This window comes from Acomys russatus, chromosome 11 (assembly GCF_903995435.1).
Source record: "Acomys russatus chromosome 11, mAcoRus1.1, whole genome shotgun sequence".
NCBI classification, from domain to species: domain Eukaryota; kingdom Metazoa; phylum Chordata; class Mammalia; order Rodentia; family Muridae; genus Acomys; species Acomys russatus.
This window is the reverse complement of record NC_067147.1, coordinates 51882164-51900438: the sequence shown is the minus strand read 5'-3', so window position 1 is coordinate 51900438 and position 18275 is coordinate 51882164. Positions and strand designations below refer to the sequence as shown.

The following is an 18275-nucleotide window of genomic DNA, read 5'->3' as shown; positions in this document are numbered from 1 at the left end:
TGCTCCCCAGTACTCTTCTGTGTCATAGGGAACTCCATACCATCTGCTGCTACCCTTGCTCCCTTCAGTCCTGGGGTTTACTGCAGGGATCCCCCAAAGGACCAGAACCCCAGGAATTCTTCAACGACAGCTGCCACCTTAGAGATTCAGAGAGCCTGGCTCCTGGCCGGTGGCAGAGAAGTTGCTATAAGCCATGCTCTGACCGACCCTAGGACCTCAGCTCTACACTACAGATGACCTGCAAACCAGATTTCAAGAAGCCCAGACGATGAAAGATAAGAGACGAGATGCGTACATTTAATCTTAGCACTCTGGAGGCAGAGACAGGTAGGTCTCGTCTGGTCTATACAGTGACACCCTGTCTCAAAAAATAAAAAAATAAAAAGCCTGTGAAAGAAAATTGAAAGGATCAAGCCCACAAGTTTGATATTATTACTTATGCAGCAATAATTTAGATATCTCAAAAAAGGAGGAGCCATCAACTAGAAGCAAGAGGAATACAATCTTGGACAGGAAAAGCAGGGGTCAAGAGAAAGAGCACAGACACTGTACGTGACAGGCTTCGGGCCTGCAGGCTGCTGAGAACCAAGGCAGGGGTGGACAGAAGAGAACACCGAGGACATCTTACAGGAACCAGAGACAAAGTCTAGATTGAAGAGATCCAACATCTGCCCCTTGATTTGTGGAATCACACTGACTGCGCAAGAATCACAGTGGGATGGACTGGTACCCCACCCCCACCCCTGCGTGTGACCCTTCCACCACCACCACCCCCCCAACACACCTAAAGCACAGCCCTGTGGTGGACCCCGGACCCACTGAACCCCTCCCTAACACATCAATCAACAAGATGGGTCTCTTCTGAGGCTGCCTGATGTTGCGTCACTACCGGGGTCTGGGTCTCCCTTCCCTTCCTGGATCCCTCCAGAGCTGTACAGCACCCAAATTGTAATACCTGGTAAAGGCTGGGACCCCAAGTACTCAAGTACGTGACCAGTACATCCCTCCCCCAATCGACCATGGGCGAGCAGCTGCTGCTGCTGTGTTCCTGGGGACAGGATGTGGGCAGGAGGCCGGGACACTAGCTTACCTTTCTAAATATCTTCACTGCCACCAAGCAGGACCCAGGCTGCCTCAGCCTAGAGTCTAGACTCTAAACTCAAAGGCCACTGGCCAGCGTGTCTCCCTTCTCTCCCACTGAGAGCCCTAAAATGGACCCTTGACATCCCCACTTGTCCAGGTCTGGTACACAGGAGAAAACTACAGGTCCCCAGTACTCACTTTAGGTGTCACTCACTCATTGTAGGCTGCTTCTCCCGGTAAAGCCCCTCCCTAGATGCAGGTCTCACAGAGTGCAGCCTGTGGTAGGAGCAGCCCCGGTGGGGTCCATGCCAGGTCCCACCCCCACCCCACCCAGGGCCTTGGCTTCTCCCATGTGCACAGGCCATGGCGAGAGCATCTCATAAAATGCTCAACACCCCTGTCTCCCATAAATAGTGGATGATGGGTACTGGAAAGAGAACAAGGGATCCCTGGATGGAACCCCAGCAGGAGGCTAGCCTGGACCCTAGAGATGAAGGATGCAAACTCATTCCTGGGGTCCCCAGGCTTTAGTTGTGATGATGCAACCATAGAGGTTAAAGAGAAAGGGCAGACTGCCCCGGACTAACCTGAGTAGGATCCTGTCACCTGAACCCTGTCACTGCCCCTCTGCACATCAGCGCTCCCACTAGCCTGGCTCACGGTTCCCAGAGGCCGCTGTGAGGCCAGATGTAAAGATTCTGTCTCTAGAGAGAGTCACGTCACATAAAGTTGGAGGTAGCCCTGGAAAGCTGCCCAAGTCCTGTCTCCCTAAGTTCCAGCCCCTTCCCAGGCCTGGAACGTTCTGTCTCCCATTCTATGCCTGCTTGAAACCCGGAGGAATCTCATGGCTTCAGAGCCAGGCTCCTCTCTGTACCCCTAATCGTCTCCTGCTATCAGATGGGGGCACAGTATGGACTTACGGCCTGCCCTCCGGCCCTGCACCATCTCTGCTCTCTCCAACCTCCAGACTACTTTTGTCCACTAAGTTCTCCAAATCATGATCTACCCTCCAGCGGTCCCCAGTATGTCCCGGGGCCCAGGTTCTGCCACGGCAGCTGGAGAGATTCTCTTTTACCAGCTCAGTACCTGCCTCTAGTAATCCTTGCCTGTGCATTCTTGCCTCTTCGGCTCCTCCATCACATACGTCAAAGCCCTCTTTGCATGTGCCCATGTATCCGTCTGTCCAGCCGTCTCTCCTAGGCACACACTACTCAGGGCCTGGAGCGGGGCATACCAAAAGGATGCTGAGCTCTCACTTCTGTGAAGTGAGGTGGCTCACGAGCCAGCAGGTGAGAAGCAAGAGCTGCTGATTGCAGGCAACAACTGAGAACCACCAGAGGCTGTGGTCTCATTTGACAGGCCCTGGACTTTGCGGACGGAACCCAATGCCTGAAGCCACATGCTTACTCCCAAACCAACCCTTGGTCTACATTTCTCTCCACTCACAGCAGTCTCTGCCTCTCCCTCTAGGGCTACCCTTCCTAAGCCCAGCAGCCCCTGACCTGCCCTCTGGCATACCGGGACCACAACCCTCACTGCCACCACTGCCACCACTGCCACCACTACCACCAATTGCTACCACTCCTTCCCCTGAACCCACTCCCAACTCAGCCTCTCCGCACCCCCCTCCACATACACCATGGGTTACCATTACTAAGAACACCATTAGACTACAGATGGAAAAATGGATTGCCAGGGCAGTGACCTTCCCGAGGTCACCTAGTGAGTGTGCATCAAAAGGCAAAATCAAAACCCAGGTTGGGACACCAAAATCTTTGATCCATCTGCAGGGTCCTGGAGATCACCTACCTCTTCCTCTGCCTCGCCCAAAGTCTTTCTCTTACTACATGTGTGGACTGCCCTTAGCCTAACTTCAAACCATGGACAGAGAGGCTAGCCCAGCCCAGAACAGTCATAGTCAGTCTCTGAGAGAATGCACACTGGCTAGGGTTTGTCCAAGGGACACCAGAACCTGAGAGAACCTCAGAAATCTCAGAATGCAATGGACACCATAGTCAGGAACCTATCAGTCTTTGAGGAGCTCCTACAGGCTCAAACAAGCAGAGCCTTCCGAACCCTGTATTTCAAAAAAGCTCTCAACCATCGTCTTAGGGTCCCAACACCAAGGACCACCTTGGTTGAGTATGGACACCTTCCTGAAAGGCACAAAGAGTCTAAGGGTCCAGAGGGAGCTGGGCAGTAGAGGCAGAGGGCATGACAAACAGCTTGGAGCATTCTGGAGTTCCAGGTTGAAGGACCGAGAGCCGCCTCCCATCTCAGGGAGACAAGCAAGGCCTCTGGTTGAGTAAGGAGAGGGTCCCAATCCTTCCTCAGCCATCAGGAGAATGCATGCTCTGCCTGCCGCAGTCCTGGGGGCGAGTCCTGGCGACCACCTGCCTGCTGCTTCTATAGCTCTGGACCACTGTGAATCCCTGCTCCTTTCACTGCATGGACGGGCAAAATTGGTCTAAATGTTCCAAAGGCAGAGCCCTTGCCCATCCTCAAACAAACCGTTGAGAGCTGCCACCATTCCCGCCATTTCTACCCTTGCTTTGGGCAGCCCCAGACGCTCACCCACCCTGCTGCCCTCTGGCCTCTCCGCAGTGCTCTAAGTCAGGTTCCCGACACTGTCAACAGGATGCTCCCCTCCCCTGAGTTCCAAACTCCCGTGCTCCTGCCGCGCCTTCCCGGCTGCAACCTGGTGGCCTGCCTGAACCCTTAACTCGGGAGTCTGACCCGCCTACCTCCGGCCGCGCCTCGACGTCCGCAGCCTAGCTTTGGCAGGGACGCGCCCTAAAGAGACTTGTGAGCTTGTAGGTTCAGTCCTCCACGCGGGGACAAATCGACGGCTGTCGCCGCGCGTCGCCTGCGGGTCTAGACGACTGTGAGGCATCCTGCCGCCCTGCCTTACTCGCGCCCCTTCCTCCCTACCTGCCTTTGCGCACCTTCCGGTCGCTGAGGACCGCCCCGAGGGGTACCGCACTTGAGATGTAACCGCTCTGAGAACCCCTGCTGCGACCCCTCTCGAAGCGGCCAGGGCAAGCTTGGACCCTGACACCCGCAGTCTCCTCTCCCGACATCAGGAAGGAAGGGTCGGGGGGGGGGGTAGCGACGGGCGCTCCGAGGGGCGGAAGGGTCTTGATCAGCTCAGACCTCCAGGCCCCGCAGCCTCCGACGGCCACAGCCGCCAAGACACCTCCCCGGGACCCCCAGGATCCCCCGGACCCAGGACCCCGGCTGACCTGCCTCTTGCTCGGGCTCCCACCGTCTCAGCGGCCGCTGGGGCTCCAGCTCCCGCCGCGCCGCTCATGGGCGCACCCTGCAGGCGACTTCGAAACCGGCGAGGCTCCCGCCCCGCCCCGCTGCTGAGGGAAACCGAGGCCCCGAGGCGGGAACCGGAGGAAACGGCCCGGGAAGGCTAGCTCGAGATGGGTCCAGCAGCAAAGCACCCTTCGCCCAAACGTGGACGCTGCAGGTCCATGGGCCCTGACCGCCTCCTCCAGCGCCACTCCCACCCCCACCCGCGTGCCCCCACCCATGAAGCCTTGGCGCCCCACCCCTCTCCGGTGGCTCCTACACAAGGCATCATGCAGCCTGTGCCGCTCTGGCTCTCCCACTTTTGCCCTTGGGCTAAGCTGCTCCACAGCCGACTTTAGGCTTGGGTCCTTAACAGTTCTTACACCCCTGATGCCTATGGGACCGTGACTCCTCCCTCACAGCCCTACTTCTCTACTACAGAGCAAGGAGGGAGGCGCATCTGCACCACAGACTAACCAGAACGCTGACTTCTGGGCTGGGAATCCCCTCCTCACACTAGCCTTGCTCTAGAGGCGGCTGGACCACGAAGTCTCTGGAGCAATTTCCAAATCTCAATCTGTTCATTGCAGGACAAGGCCTTTACACACTCCAGACACTGATGGCCAAAGCCTTTCTGGAATCCTTGTCTTCTAGAACCTCCTGGAACCAACAGGCTGTCGACTAGAGGCAAGAGTGTGGAGAGGCTTGCTGAGAGCCAGGCTAGACCCTGGGGCTGCGGGCTGGATGGGAAGGAATTTCTCTTCAGAAGTAACCCTTTGGCCCATCACAGAAGTAGGTAGGCAGTGAGTGCAGGTGCCTCGGCCTCCCTTGGAGAAGCCAAATGTCTGTCTTTGAAGTGGCGACTGTCACTTATCAGGACTTGAGTTTGATGGCCAAGCACGCTCCCTAGCTCTTTCTCCTAAAGATCTACCTCCTGTTTCTATTTGATGAGCCCAGACCCTATCAGTGTCACAGAATTCGTAGGGTGGTGTGTTCTGCGTGCGTGTGCACATGTGTGTGTAGATCTAGCTGGAGTAGGGAGCTGCATGCAGTTTGAATTAAACCTGAGGTGTCCTGGAGGGAGCACACGACTGGACACTGCCACCCCAGCTTCAATCCTCAGGTGAAGAATCCTATGACCAGTTTGTGGGGCTACCTGGCACTGGCATGTGCTACCACATGCCTTTCAGGGATATGATTATTTCTGTTTTGCCACTTCCTGGAACTTGGCCAGCAGCTAGTACTACAGGGTTAAGGTTGGGGACACAACCAAACTGGAGCCTGTTCTCGAATCGATGACTGACTGCATCCTGGCTTCTAGGCCTCCTCATGTGGGTGCTCAATACCACGCTGCTCATTCTTGTCCGACTCATGTCCTATACTGTCTTGAAAATTCCCCTGAAGAAGCTATGGGAACTCACGAAGTAGAAGCCGACACTTGACCAATTCTGGTGGGTCCCTCCTGTCTCCTGATGCACCAATTCCAGGGCCCAGAACTTTCCTCAGAAGGCCCCTAAAGCAGAGGTTCTCAACCTGTGGGCTGCAACTTCTTTGGCAAACCTCTCTCTCTCTCCAAAAATATTTATGTTATGATTCATATTAGTAGCAAAATTAGTTACAAAGTAACGACGAAAATAATTTTATGGGGGGTCACCTCAATATGAGGAATTGTATTAAAGGGTTGCAGCATTAGGAAGGCTGTGAACCCCACTGGGGTAGAGGGTCTTGCCTGGTGCACTGCAGTGTGCCTAACCCAAAAAGCAAGGAAGATGTCCTTTCCAATACCAATCAGGAAAACAAAACTGGTGTCACTTGCAGTTCCCCCACAGGTTCTGATGGGTAGCACCCCACCACAGAAATGGTCCTGTGGCCACCACAGTTAAGTAGCACCTGCTTGGCTTCAACTCCATATGCCCACATGCCATGGATAGCTGAGTAGAGCCCTGAAAAGCTGGCTGGCTCAGGCCTTTCTAGGTACACTGTGGTCTTGGCCTGACTCTTCGCCAGTTATGAAGGCTCCTCATGGGTGCTGAGACCAAACAGAAGCCAGGGCCTCCCTGAAAAGGCTTCAAAGGCAGAGGGTATATAGGCATGCTCTTAAGGTGGGTTGGGCCCTTTGACGGTGCACTTAGTCCCTGGTTTCTAGCTCTGGGCTTTTGGTTTCTCTGCATAGCTTCAGGGAGTCTTTGAAGACCGCCCACCCTTCCTTATGCCCAGGTCCCAACTCCTCAGTCCCAACCATGGGGCCAGCTGGGCTGTCAAGATGCAGAATTCCACTCTCAGACTACTCCCCCACCCCACCCCCAGCCCTTTGTTCCTGCCCAGGATGCACCTGTGTGGCCTCTGGCCCTCATTGTTTGCTCTAGGGCCAGCTGAACCACATCAGGGAACAAGACACGCCAAGACTAGGACCACGGACCTAGTGGGCTCTGGGCCAAATCCCTCCCGAGAACCCCAGGCCACCCCCAAGTGCTCAATTTTCTTTCTATGAGCAAGATACACAAGTCCACTCTCAGGGGAACACCCCCCAAAAGGCAAAAGAATGCCAGAGTTGTTGAAAGCATGGCAGACAGGAGGCTAACCCCTTCCAACCTGTAACCTTATGGGAAAATGTTCCATCCCATATCTTCTTACTGTCGGGACTGAAAGCAGCTGCAGTCCAACCTTGGACGTAATCTGGTGCAGTACTGTAGACAGGGGTGTGTGGGGTGGGGTGGGGAGGTGTGAACCAAGCACTGAGGTGTGTGCAGCCTTGTCTTGGCCCTATGGTGGGAAGAGACAGCACTCTGCAGCTCTTCACACTAGGGCTTGCCACTTAGCACCTCCAAGGATGGCCCTAAGCCACCTCCCGTGCTCCCTGTACCCCCAGCTCTGTGCCCCACCAGGCCTCCCTCACATTAGAGGATGCCTGGCAGCAGGAGCCCACAGAAGTCAGATCTGTTCCAGCACACTCCCAATGTCCACCTTTGGGAGGACGCACACCTGCTCCTAACCATTCCACGCTCGTCTTGTTCTTGTTCTCCCTCTTCTTAGGACTCAGCTCCCCAACTGCAGAGACCCTGCTGCCCCTTCCTCACACACGGAGCAAGGCAGACACCATCTAGGCGCTTTTTGTGACAAATACTAGTCCTCCCAGGCTACTCTGGGCCTGGTAGTGGCCATTGGCAAACCACATGCCTCTGAGCTACTTTCATGGCAGTTCATGCCCAAGAAGTATGGCTCCCTCTCCCCACTTGGCCTTCTGGCAAATCCAACCTACCGCCGACAGAGTTCCACCAGCATGGAGTCACAGCCAGCAGTCTGTGACTCCAGCTTCACCACTCAGCACAGAGCGGGGTGGCCACACACTGAGACCATTCACATCGGACCACTTCCCACTAGAGGGAACAGCCTCACACAATCCACCACCCTGAGACTTTGGGAAGTGCTAACTAACTGTGTCAGGATGGGGCGAGAGCTGGCTTCCAGTGGTTACAGATTCAAGCATCTGGGAAACTTCCTAGTTACCCTTTTCTTCCCAAGAACATATTTCTTCATTTCCAATAGAGCTGCCTCTCACAAAAGGGCTCAATCTCCCCTAATCGAGTTACTGGCTGGGACAGGCAATACCAGGTCTAGGATAAAGAAGGATGGTATCACTGTGGGACTCCTGAGAGATGGACTAGGTTACATGGGGCTTAGGGGTCAGCAAACAACATGCAGGGGCCCATGCTGTCTCAGGGACAGACCCAAGAGCCATAGGCAGGGTTAGCACTCTCCTTGCCATGCAGAAGTTCCCACTGCTGTGCTGAGGACACACACCCAATGTTCAGTCAGCGAGGAAGAGCTGGAGCAGCCCCGGCCCAGCCTCTGCCATGACAACTCCAAGAATTCAGAATAGAGCTGTTACTTCAGGCTTGAGGTGGGAATCACGCGGTTGTACAGTGTTGGCTCCATTGGAGGGCATGGCTTTGTGGGCATTCTGAGAACATACCCAAAAGTAGGCCAGCTGGAGTCTTGGCCTTCCTAGGCCCCCAAATTCTGGAGAGTGTAAGGCCCAGGTAGGATGCTCATTGTGGGTGGGTACCATGTGTGGAGGTGGTAAGCCGACAGGACTCTTCTGCGTGTGATATGTGCAAAATTGAAAGACAGTATTGCCCAACTGGACCACATTAGATTCAAAACACTGTGCACAAGATGCACCAGTGAGTGGGGGTACAGCTCAGAGCAACAGTACAAGAAACACTGCACCCAAGATGCACCAGTGAGCGGGGGTACAGCTCAGAGGCACAGTACTTATACAGCACATGCAAGGTCCTGCTGAGTTTGAGCCTCAGCGCTTTTTAAAAAAATAAAGAAGGAGGGGGGGGAGGGAAGAATGGGAGGATACAGGGATGGGATAAACATTGAGATGTAACAAGAATAAATTAATAAAAAAAAAAAAAGATGTACGGGGGAAAATGCCTATCTAGCTGCCTCTAGGTAGAATTCCCCACCCCTGTAATTTTATCCTACAACCTACCTCTAAGAAGTTAACATTCATAAAAAGGAAACAAAACCCTTGGGGGCATCCTGATTGAATGTGGGCTCTGCTGGAGGGGTCCCTCGTGCAGGACTCTACTACGGGAAGTGCTGGCCATACGATGGGCTCTAGACATCTGCCTCGGATACCATGTGGGGAAGTGCTGGCCATACGATGGGCTCTAGACCCCTGCCTCGGATACCATGTGGGGAAGTGCTGGCCATACGATGGGCTCTAGACCCCTGCCTCGGATACCATGTGGGGAAGTGCTGGCCATACGATGGGCTCTAGACCCCTGCCTTGGATACCATGTGGGGAAGTGCTGGCCATATGATGGGCTCTAGACCCCTGCCTTGGATACCATGTGGGGAAGTGCTGGCCATACGATGGGCTCTAGACCCCTGCCTTGGATACCATGTGGGGAAGTGCTGGCCATATGATGGGCTCTAGACCCCTGCCTCAGACACCATGTGGGGAAGTGCTGGCCATATGATGGGCTCTAGACACCTGCCTCAGACACCATGTGGGGAAGTGCTGGCCATATGATGGGCTCTAGACCCCTGCCTCAGACACCATGTGGGGAAGTGCTGGCCATACGATGGGCTCTAGACCCCTGCCTTGGATACCATGTGGGGAAGTGCTGGCCATACGATGGGCTCTAGACCCCTGCCTTGGATACCATGTGGGGAAGTGCTGGCCATACGATGGGCTCTAGACCCCTGCCTTGGATACCATGTGGGGAAGTGCTGGCCATATGATGGGCTCTAGACCCCTGCCTCAGACACCATGTGGGGAAGTGCTAGCCATATGATGGGCTCTAGACACCTGCCTCAGACACCATGTGGGGAAGTGCTGGCCATATGATGGGCTCTAGACCCCTGCCTTGGATACCATGTGGGGAAGTGCTGGCCATAGGATGGGCTCTAGACCCCTGCCTCAGACACCATGTGGGGAAGTGCTGGCCATAGGATGGGCTCTAGACCCCTGCCTTGGATACCATGTGGGGAAGTGCTAGCCATATGATGGGCTCTAGACACCTGCCTCGGATACCATGTGGGGAAGTGCTGGCCATATGATGGGCTCTAGACCCCTGCCTTGGATACCATGTGGGGAAGTGCTGGCCATAGGATGGGCTCTAGACACCTGCCTTGGATACCATGTGGGGAAGTGCTGGCCATATGATGGGCTCTAGACACCTGCCTCAGACACCATGTGGGGAAGTGCTGGCCATACGATGGGCTCTAGACACCTGCCTCGGATACCATGTGGGGAAGTGCTGGCCATATGATGGGCTCTAGACCCCTGCCTTGGATACCATGTGGGGAAGTGCTGGCCATAGGATGGGCTCTAGACACCTGCCTTGGATACCATGTGGGGAAGTGCTAGCCATACGATGGGCTCTAGACCCCTGCCTTGGATACCATGTGGGGAAGTGCTGGCCATAGGATGGGCTCTAGACACCTGCCTCAGACACCATGTGGGGAAGTGCTGGCCATATGATGGGCTCTAGACACCTGCCTCAGACACCATGTGGGGAAGTGCTGGCCATATGATGGGCTCTAGACCCCTGCCTTGGATACCATGTGGGGAAGTGCTGGCCATAGGATGGGCTCTAGACACCTGCCTTGGATACCATGTGGGGAAGTGCTAGCCATACGATGGGCTCTAGACCCCTGCCTTGGATACCATGTGGGGAAGTGCTGGCCATAGGATGGGCTCTAGACACCTGCCTTGGATACCATGTGGGGAAGTGCTGGCCATATGATGGGCTCTAGACCCCTGCCTTGGATACCATGTGGGGAAGTGCTGGCCATAGGATGGGCTCTAGACACCTGCCTTGGATACCATGTGGGGAAGTGCTGGCCATATGATGGGCTCTAGACACCTGCCTCAGACACCATGTGGTTTCAGGGCAGGCTGGAACCTCTGGGCTCACTCATTTCCTCCACTCTCTGTCCAGACCTGCCTGACACCCTTCCCTCCCCCCCAATGCCTTCCACTCCTAATTCCACAAGAGGGTTGAGAGCTCTGGTTTGCAGAAGGTCAGAGGGGTGGGTAGCAGAGAGGGAGAACAAACTAGAAAATCAAAGCATGACAAATTAATACATTCAAGAGTATTTACTAGAACAAAATGACAGAGTATCATTCATCAGCAGAAGCCTGTGACAGTAGAAAGATAACTGGCCCTCCTGTAGTGACGCTTGTGCTTTAGGGACGAGAGGCAAGCTTGTATCTTGGAGCTTCCCAGAAAGAATGAGAGAACGTTCAAATATCATTGTTTTGGGGGCAGGGTCTCGCATGCCAGGGCTGGCATCAAATTCACCATGTAATCAACAGCAACACTGAATTCCTGACCCTGCTGCCTCCACTCCTCAGGTACTGGAATCACAGTGTGCACCACCCCACCCAGGTTATGTGGTGCTGGAGACTCACCCAGGGCCTCATGCATTGTAGGCAGGCACTCTACCAGTTCCCAAATGCTACTTTTAAACAAATGGTCATCTATAAACATGCCCACAGGATCAACAGTGCTCTTTAAGGGGCCTGTTAGAGAAGGCATAAAGCAATGGTCTGGAGTCACCTGGAGACTTGTGGATCCCTACACAAACATGGGCAGCCTGGCCCTGGCCGTGGCGTGTGTGTGTGTGTGTGTGTGTGTGTGTGTGTGTGTGTGTGTGTGTGTGTGTGTGTGTGTGTGTGTGTGTGTGTCCCTGTCCCTGTGTGTCCCCGCTATTCGCTACAGGCCTATCCCAGGCCTACAGATTGCAGCACAGAAATGTTATCTCTATATAAACATACCCCTTTCAGTAGCGGCCAACTTACTCCAAATCCCTTTAGAAAACTATGGCAACTTCTACTCTGGCACGAGGCTCAACTAGCCAGCAAGGGATAGAAGTCGTGAGCTGCAAGCCCAGGAAAGTCTTTTTAACAAGACATAGTCTTTTTCATGACATAATAAATAAGGCCCGGCCTCAGATCAAACACCCTGGTGCACAGTGGATGGCCTCGGCAAAGGCAAATGCAGCAGAGGCTGGAAGCTCAGAGATTCAGTGGAGGCTCATTTGGAAACAGTGACTCGCACATGAATAGTCAGTCACCCAAGACACTGTTCATCAGGAGCAAGAACAGAACTGGGCCCAGGAAGAGCAGAAGGGCACTGGACAGAGAGAACAACAGGGGTCTTCTGGGACACTGCAGCGTGGGCTGCTGGACTGCAAGAGTTAGGCAGGGTGGATGGGTGGACTGGCCATCTGATGGCAACATATACAGACACAGCCCACTTGTTACTTAATAACTACTTTCAAAGTACTTTCTTCTCTAGGTTCCACAGACACACCAAAGTTAGTCTTAAGCATTATGCTTGAACACAGAACCTTACTCTGTCCATGTTTGGACCGTGCATGCCTCCTGGGAGACATTCTCGCCATCCAACTAGTTACTGAAGCTGTGATCCCATTTCTACTGATGGCCAGTTTCCTCATGGTACCTTGCAGGTGACAAATAAGTGTATCCTGGAAGTAATAGTCTTGACATTGTTCACATAACAGCTTCTGTGTCAGGCACATGAAAAAAGGTCTTTCTACTCCCAAGAAGCGGCTAGTAAATTCCAGCCAGAAATCAACAGACTTGAGTAAGGCCTAGACTAATGATGTAGGCTCCACAGCCCAGGCACAGCATGGAGCCACCTGTATTGGAGCTCCCACCAACACATGAGATACTCACACAGGTGTGGGCTCAGCTGTCCTGGTGCAGGGCTAAGGCACTGTCTTAACTCCTGCCCTGGAGGGGCAACCATCAACAACTTGAACCTCTGGCTCCCTAAAGCATTCTTTTTTCCCTACTGCACGAATCCTCACTCTCACCATGCTAACGCCCATGTTTTGTGTTTTATTTCTATGCTTACTAAAACAATTAACTTTGGTGCTAATAGAATAGGAGCTATTTCCCCAATATTGTTTATAATAAAACAACTTTAACTAGGAGAACTCCTTGTGACCAGTCTTTTCCCTGGGGCTAGAGGCAACTGGCTGAGCACTCACTGAGTATGCCACCTGCTTCTTGCTAACAAAAATCTGCTTGGTGGCAGTGTAGACTCAGCTAGCTGTGGGCCTGTAAGCTAAGTTAACTTCAGTGGTTAGGACAGTCCTCTATGATACACTCTTAGAACCCAGGCCCACAGGAAGTGACCAAGGCCAGCTCTGTCCCAGCACTGGGAACCACGAGGATGACAGTCAGGAAGTGCAGTGGCTAAAACTTTCGCTAGCCCGTGCTTCCCACACTCAATCCTACTTCCCAGGATGAGCAGGGCACAGGCCTTCATGTTCTTCACACTCAGGGTGCTGGTGGAGCTTCATGGTCTCTGGAAGTAAGCTGGCTGTGTGCTGTGCTTCCTCCTCCCGAGGATGGCCATGTGCAAGAGCCCTGGTCTCCAGTTCCAGTTCCAATGCAGAGGCCTAGATCTGGGCACACTCCCTGCAAGGAGGCCCAGAGTCGCTGAAAGCTTTAGGGGTTCTAGCTAATGGTGTTGGTGTCACTTGGTGACTGCAGAGGTCCCTAGCTTGTAGCACCTCCTCCTGTGTGCTCAGGTTTCAAAGTACTTGTAGATGGCTGTGACATACAGCATTACATTCTGCCAGTCGGGTCGTTCCGTGCGTGCCATCTCATTGATGTCCTGGTAGAGAAGAGGCTTGGTTAGGCTTCATCTCCCCTCCCAGGCCACCCCAATGGGCTTCTAGTCTTTTACTCTAAGGCTTACTGCCTTTTCCGGAGAACAGGCCTCCAGCACCTGCTCTAACTCCAGCAGACACCGTGAGAACCCTGTTCCTTAGTACCAGAATCATCTCAAGTCACACGCCTGTGCCACCAGGGTCTCCTTCTGCCCCAGCCATAGCTTGCCAAGGCTGGAAGGGCTTTTCTTGGTCTAGAAATTCACCCCAGGCATTCTAGGCCTTTCTAGGTTGGTCTCTGGACACACCTTAGGGTTCAAAGCAGCACAGTGTTAGAAGTTATCAAAGGCTTCCTTTTTGAGCAGCTTTCTACAGAGTGCTGTGGTGTGGAAACTGACCTGCTCCTGCTCCAATATCTGAGCCCCTGTGACAAGGGCCTGCTGCAACTAAAGAACAGGGCCAGGTAGTCTGAGAGGGCTGTTTTATAGTCGAGGAACCCAGAAATGTCACTGAGCACATGGGATGAGAAAGGCTGTCCTGAGCAACTTAAAACAGAAAACAGAAGTCAGCTGGCTTACTGACTGAATCTTGACTATGGGATTCTTTTCAGGCTAAATAGCTAGCCACTTTTCATGTGTGACACTACCTTGTACAAGGTGTGCAATGCCCTACCACAATAATTGTACCTGATGTCTTCCTACACAGCTGGATAGAGTCTGCCCTAAGCAAGCATGCTTCTATGAGTTCAGGTGAACACTAGTCTAGTCTAGTCTAGTCTAGTCTAACTACAAATGTAAATACTTCTTCAAGCAATTGCTGCAAGTCAAGACACTGGGTACCCGGGGCTGAGGAGGCAGACCTGGAGACCTACAGGCATCGCAGGGTCCTAAGAATGTTCTGATCCCATAGGGTTCATTTGTGCATAGCCCTGAGCAGGAGCAGGTCTGGGCACTGTCACTGTTACTTGTGTGGAGCAAGTCCCTCTAGGTGTAGAAGGATCCCTTTGCATCTAGATGCAGTAGGCTCGTGGAAGACAGCAAGAGCCTACAGATGCCTGTCTGTGTGAGGCCAGCAGGGGCAGGGCAGAAGCTCATTTTCTACAACCAGTGTTTTGCACTATGAGCAGCATTGTTGGCACCTTTATACGGTCCCTGGGGGGGAACTGTGGGAGGTACTGTGCAGCTAGCTTCCAGAACATCTTCCGGAGTCAGGATGCTCCTGGCCCTCAGCCTCTAGTCCAGTGCTAATGCTAGTCCTAATGCTATGAGCCTTTAATACAGTTCCTCATGTTGTGGTGACACCCCCCCCCCAAAAAAAAACCTTTGTGGCTACTTCATGACTGTACTTTTGCTACTGTTATGTGTTGTAACATAAGCACCTATGCTTTCTGATGGTCTTAATCACAGGTTAAGAACCGCTGCTCCAGACTGACAAAAGGCACACGGCCCTGTGCAAAGTGCATTAACACTCTCCCCCTGAGCCCACAGATTCTTCTGATGGTAAGGAACAGCCCATACAAGGCTGCTGGGACTGAGGTCACAGCTACCCTCTCCTTTGGATGCTTTCTCAAGAGACGCATTGTGTGCATCAACTGAGATGCCCTGAGTACTTTACACCCTCATCCCAGCCACCTGTGACCACTTTTCCTAGGCAGAAGCTACTGTCTGCAATTCCTCAGTAAGGGGCTTACCAGGGTAGATTTGATTCCAACACTTTCAGCTGCCTGGAAAGCCAAGGTGAAGTTCCTTTTCTGTAAAAGAGATGTCAGTGCAGTATATAGACAACTGAAGATCATGAAAGACAGACATTAACCCCTCAGGGACCTTGACACTCTCCTCTCCAGCCATCTACAGCTCTAACTACTTTTTCTTTCCTCACTCAGAAAGTTGCATTCTAGCACAAGGGCTTATGCTAACTGGATACAGACACACACCCCAGCACACACAGACACACACACACACACACAGACACACACAGACACATACACAGACAGACAGACACACACACACACACAGCTAGAAGCACACACCTGTCGAAAGGCTACTCTCCCCTGTGGAACCCAAGGATTTTCTATAGGACTTGGGCTGCCATAAGGGAAAGTAGGAGACCTGAACTTTTGGGTGGGACACCTCAAACCACAGCCCGGAACTAGAAGAATGGCTGCCTTGTTATTTCTGAGACCATGGCGTAGAACATGCTCTGAGCAGCAATGCTGGTCCTGAGGTAGCAGGTTAGCCCAGGCTAGCTGGCACTGCCCTGGTGGCTCATGGCACTATCATCTTTCTGTCACGTCTTAAGACCCTTGATCCTAAATGTTGTCACCTAAGAAGAGCCAACTCCTCCCACTAGGAATGGGCAATGGGTAGAACAGGGACTGGCTGGCTGAGTGTAAACGATCAGCGCAAGGGAGTAAGCCAGGCCAGGCCGCTGTGAGGTGAGGCTGGGGTGAGCAGCCCACTACCAAGGCACCATGCCTGGTTTTGGCTCACCTTATCTTGGCTGTTCAGCTCTTGATAGGGTATGTGGGCTGGGAGATAGGTGTGCAGTAGTGCACAGAAAGCCAGCCCATCGTTCCAGCTGCTGCTGAAGTTTGTGATGTCAATATTCTGTGAGAAAAGGAAAAGAGGAATTCAGAGTGACCTCTGATCTTCTCAGGAGGAATACAAGTTAATGAGGACACAGAGGCTCCCTCATCGTGTGACCTCGCTCTGGAGGAAACAGCATGCTATGGGCCATGTCCCCATACTTACCCTATGACCATCACTAGGCCTTTTATGGATCTCCCATGCCATGTACCTACCAGCTGCAGACTGGTGTTCCTGCCTGGTAAAGCCTGGGCTTGAGACATGATCTATAAGCTGCTCTACACATGGAAAAGCCTCTCCAAGGCCTTCTGTGGTAATGATACAAACTGCCCAATGTAAGTGATAACCAATGAAGTTCCTCGGTGTTTATTAAAGCATTTAGAAGGCCTTCCAGCTGGGCAACGTGGCACACACTTGTAATCCTACTACTCAAGTAGACTGTGAGTTCAAAGACAGCTTGGGCTGTATAGCCACTGTAAGACTCCGTCACGAACACAAGTAACACCAAGGAGACTCTCCTATCTGCCTGCAAGTTGTGTAAGGCACTGCAGAGATTGGCGTTTGTGAGTACTCTACAGTGGGGCGGCTTTCTGATAATACTGCTGCCTTGGACGCTGTAAGGAACTCTTCATGCTTTTCTAAGGAACTCTAATAAACTCACTGGTTCACTTAAGGGAGGGGTATTAGTAACAAGATTCCCATCCTACCAGCCACTATGCATCTCAGAAGTATGCATACATGAGAAAACATGCTCTGCACAGGGGCTGGCATGTGCACTAATGGTAAAAAGCACCCTAAATCCACTAAACTTTAGCACACACTTTATGAACAGTTCCCTAGCACCTCTTGTTTCGCATCCCAGTTCATTGCATACCACCTTCAACTGCATTAAGAACCAGCCTCCTGAGGTAAGAAAGTCCAATTTCACTATGTAAGGCAAACCACTCAGTCTCTGAGAATCCTCCGGGAATGAGAGGTTCCCAGAGTAATGCCAACAACCTCATGGCTGTAGCTTCACAACTGATAATGCACTTTACCACCTTCCCTCTTAAACCCACTGGAGACCAAGTTCTAAGCTGGGAGGCGGTCCCCGTGAGGGTTGGTGTCTAACAGATCTCAGCGGTCCCTTCCCGGAGCAAGTTCTCATCAGCTTCACAATCAAGGACATTTTCCTACCCCCGAAAGTGGGTGCACAGACCACTGCCCTCTGGCAGCACCTTCACCAAGCATACCCTGCTGAGTGTAGCAGCCTCAACAGTACTGAGTAACCTGACAACCTGTTGCCTCCTGCTTCTCCTATCTGATTTCAACAGTGTTATAAATCTGTATGGAGAAGGAAGGCAGACTAATATATGAAGGATGGCAACCTGACTGGTGGTGACCACACTGCTGCCCCTGCACAGAACTGAAGGGTGATCCCATCCAGTGTTCACTGGCATCATTCTTCCCCAAATGCCTGGGTCTCATCAGAACCCTCTGTCCTGGCTATTCTTGTCCCTTCCCCTCCCCCCAGAGTCTCTAACAGCTGCCACCCCAAAAGTTGTTTTGGTGATGGTCTAGTCACCTTGAAATAAATGGTGTGTTGTTATTGCTAATAGAAGATACTTCTCCCAGACACAGATGTTATGAGGTGCAAGCATACATTCAAGTGCAGTTGTCTCTGTCTCTTTTCTCATTTGACTCGTAAGAAGGAGCTGTCCACAGCAGCCAGCTCATCTGAGGAAACTGGAACCTAGGAGATGAGACACCTGCCCAAGGTTCTCGGCAGCAGAAGACATAAGGGGGCTGAAGCCTTTGTCTCAAACACTACACAAGAAGCATCTAATAAGGCTTGGCTTGCTGAGCTACAGTTTTCTGTCACTGTCATTTCTACAGTCTGGGGTGGGTGACCCCACAAATGCTAGACCATTCTTAAAAGAGGGTGGTGACCTGCAGAGCTAGTTTTCACTGGTGAGTAGCTTGTCCATATGCTACACAAGACAAATGAATGGCCAGGCCTGATGAACGACATGGTGCACAAGTCCAGTATAAAATGAAAATGAAAAGTGTCCTGTTCACAGAATACCAAGGAGGAAAGTCTACTACTGGTACTGAAATGAGCCTTTCCATTCTCCCAGGGCTTGCGTCTAAGTGACTGATGCA

At 52.6% G+C, this 18275-nt stretch overlaps 1 protein-coding gene across 1 annotated transcript in view; it reads right to left on the bottom strand.

The window, feature by feature from the left end:
• Nucleotides 1–11603: 11603 nt before the first annotated feature.
• The window catches only part of Specc1l (sperm antigen with calponin homology and coiled-coil domains 1 like), a 96515-nt gene continuing 89843 nt past the window's right edge, over nt 11604–18275 (bottom strand). Inside the window, exons 14-16 of the mRNA XM_051153216.1 lie at nt 16038–16154; nt 15239–15298; nt 11604–13553 (exon numbers count right to left, since the gene is read on the bottom strand). Coding sequence (XP_051009173.1) covers nt 13464–13553; nt 15239–15298; nt 16038–16154 — 267 coding nt within the window. The 3' untranslated portion in view covers nt 11604–13463. The remainder of the gene's footprint in view (nt 13554–15238; nt 15299–16037; nt 16155–18275) is intronic.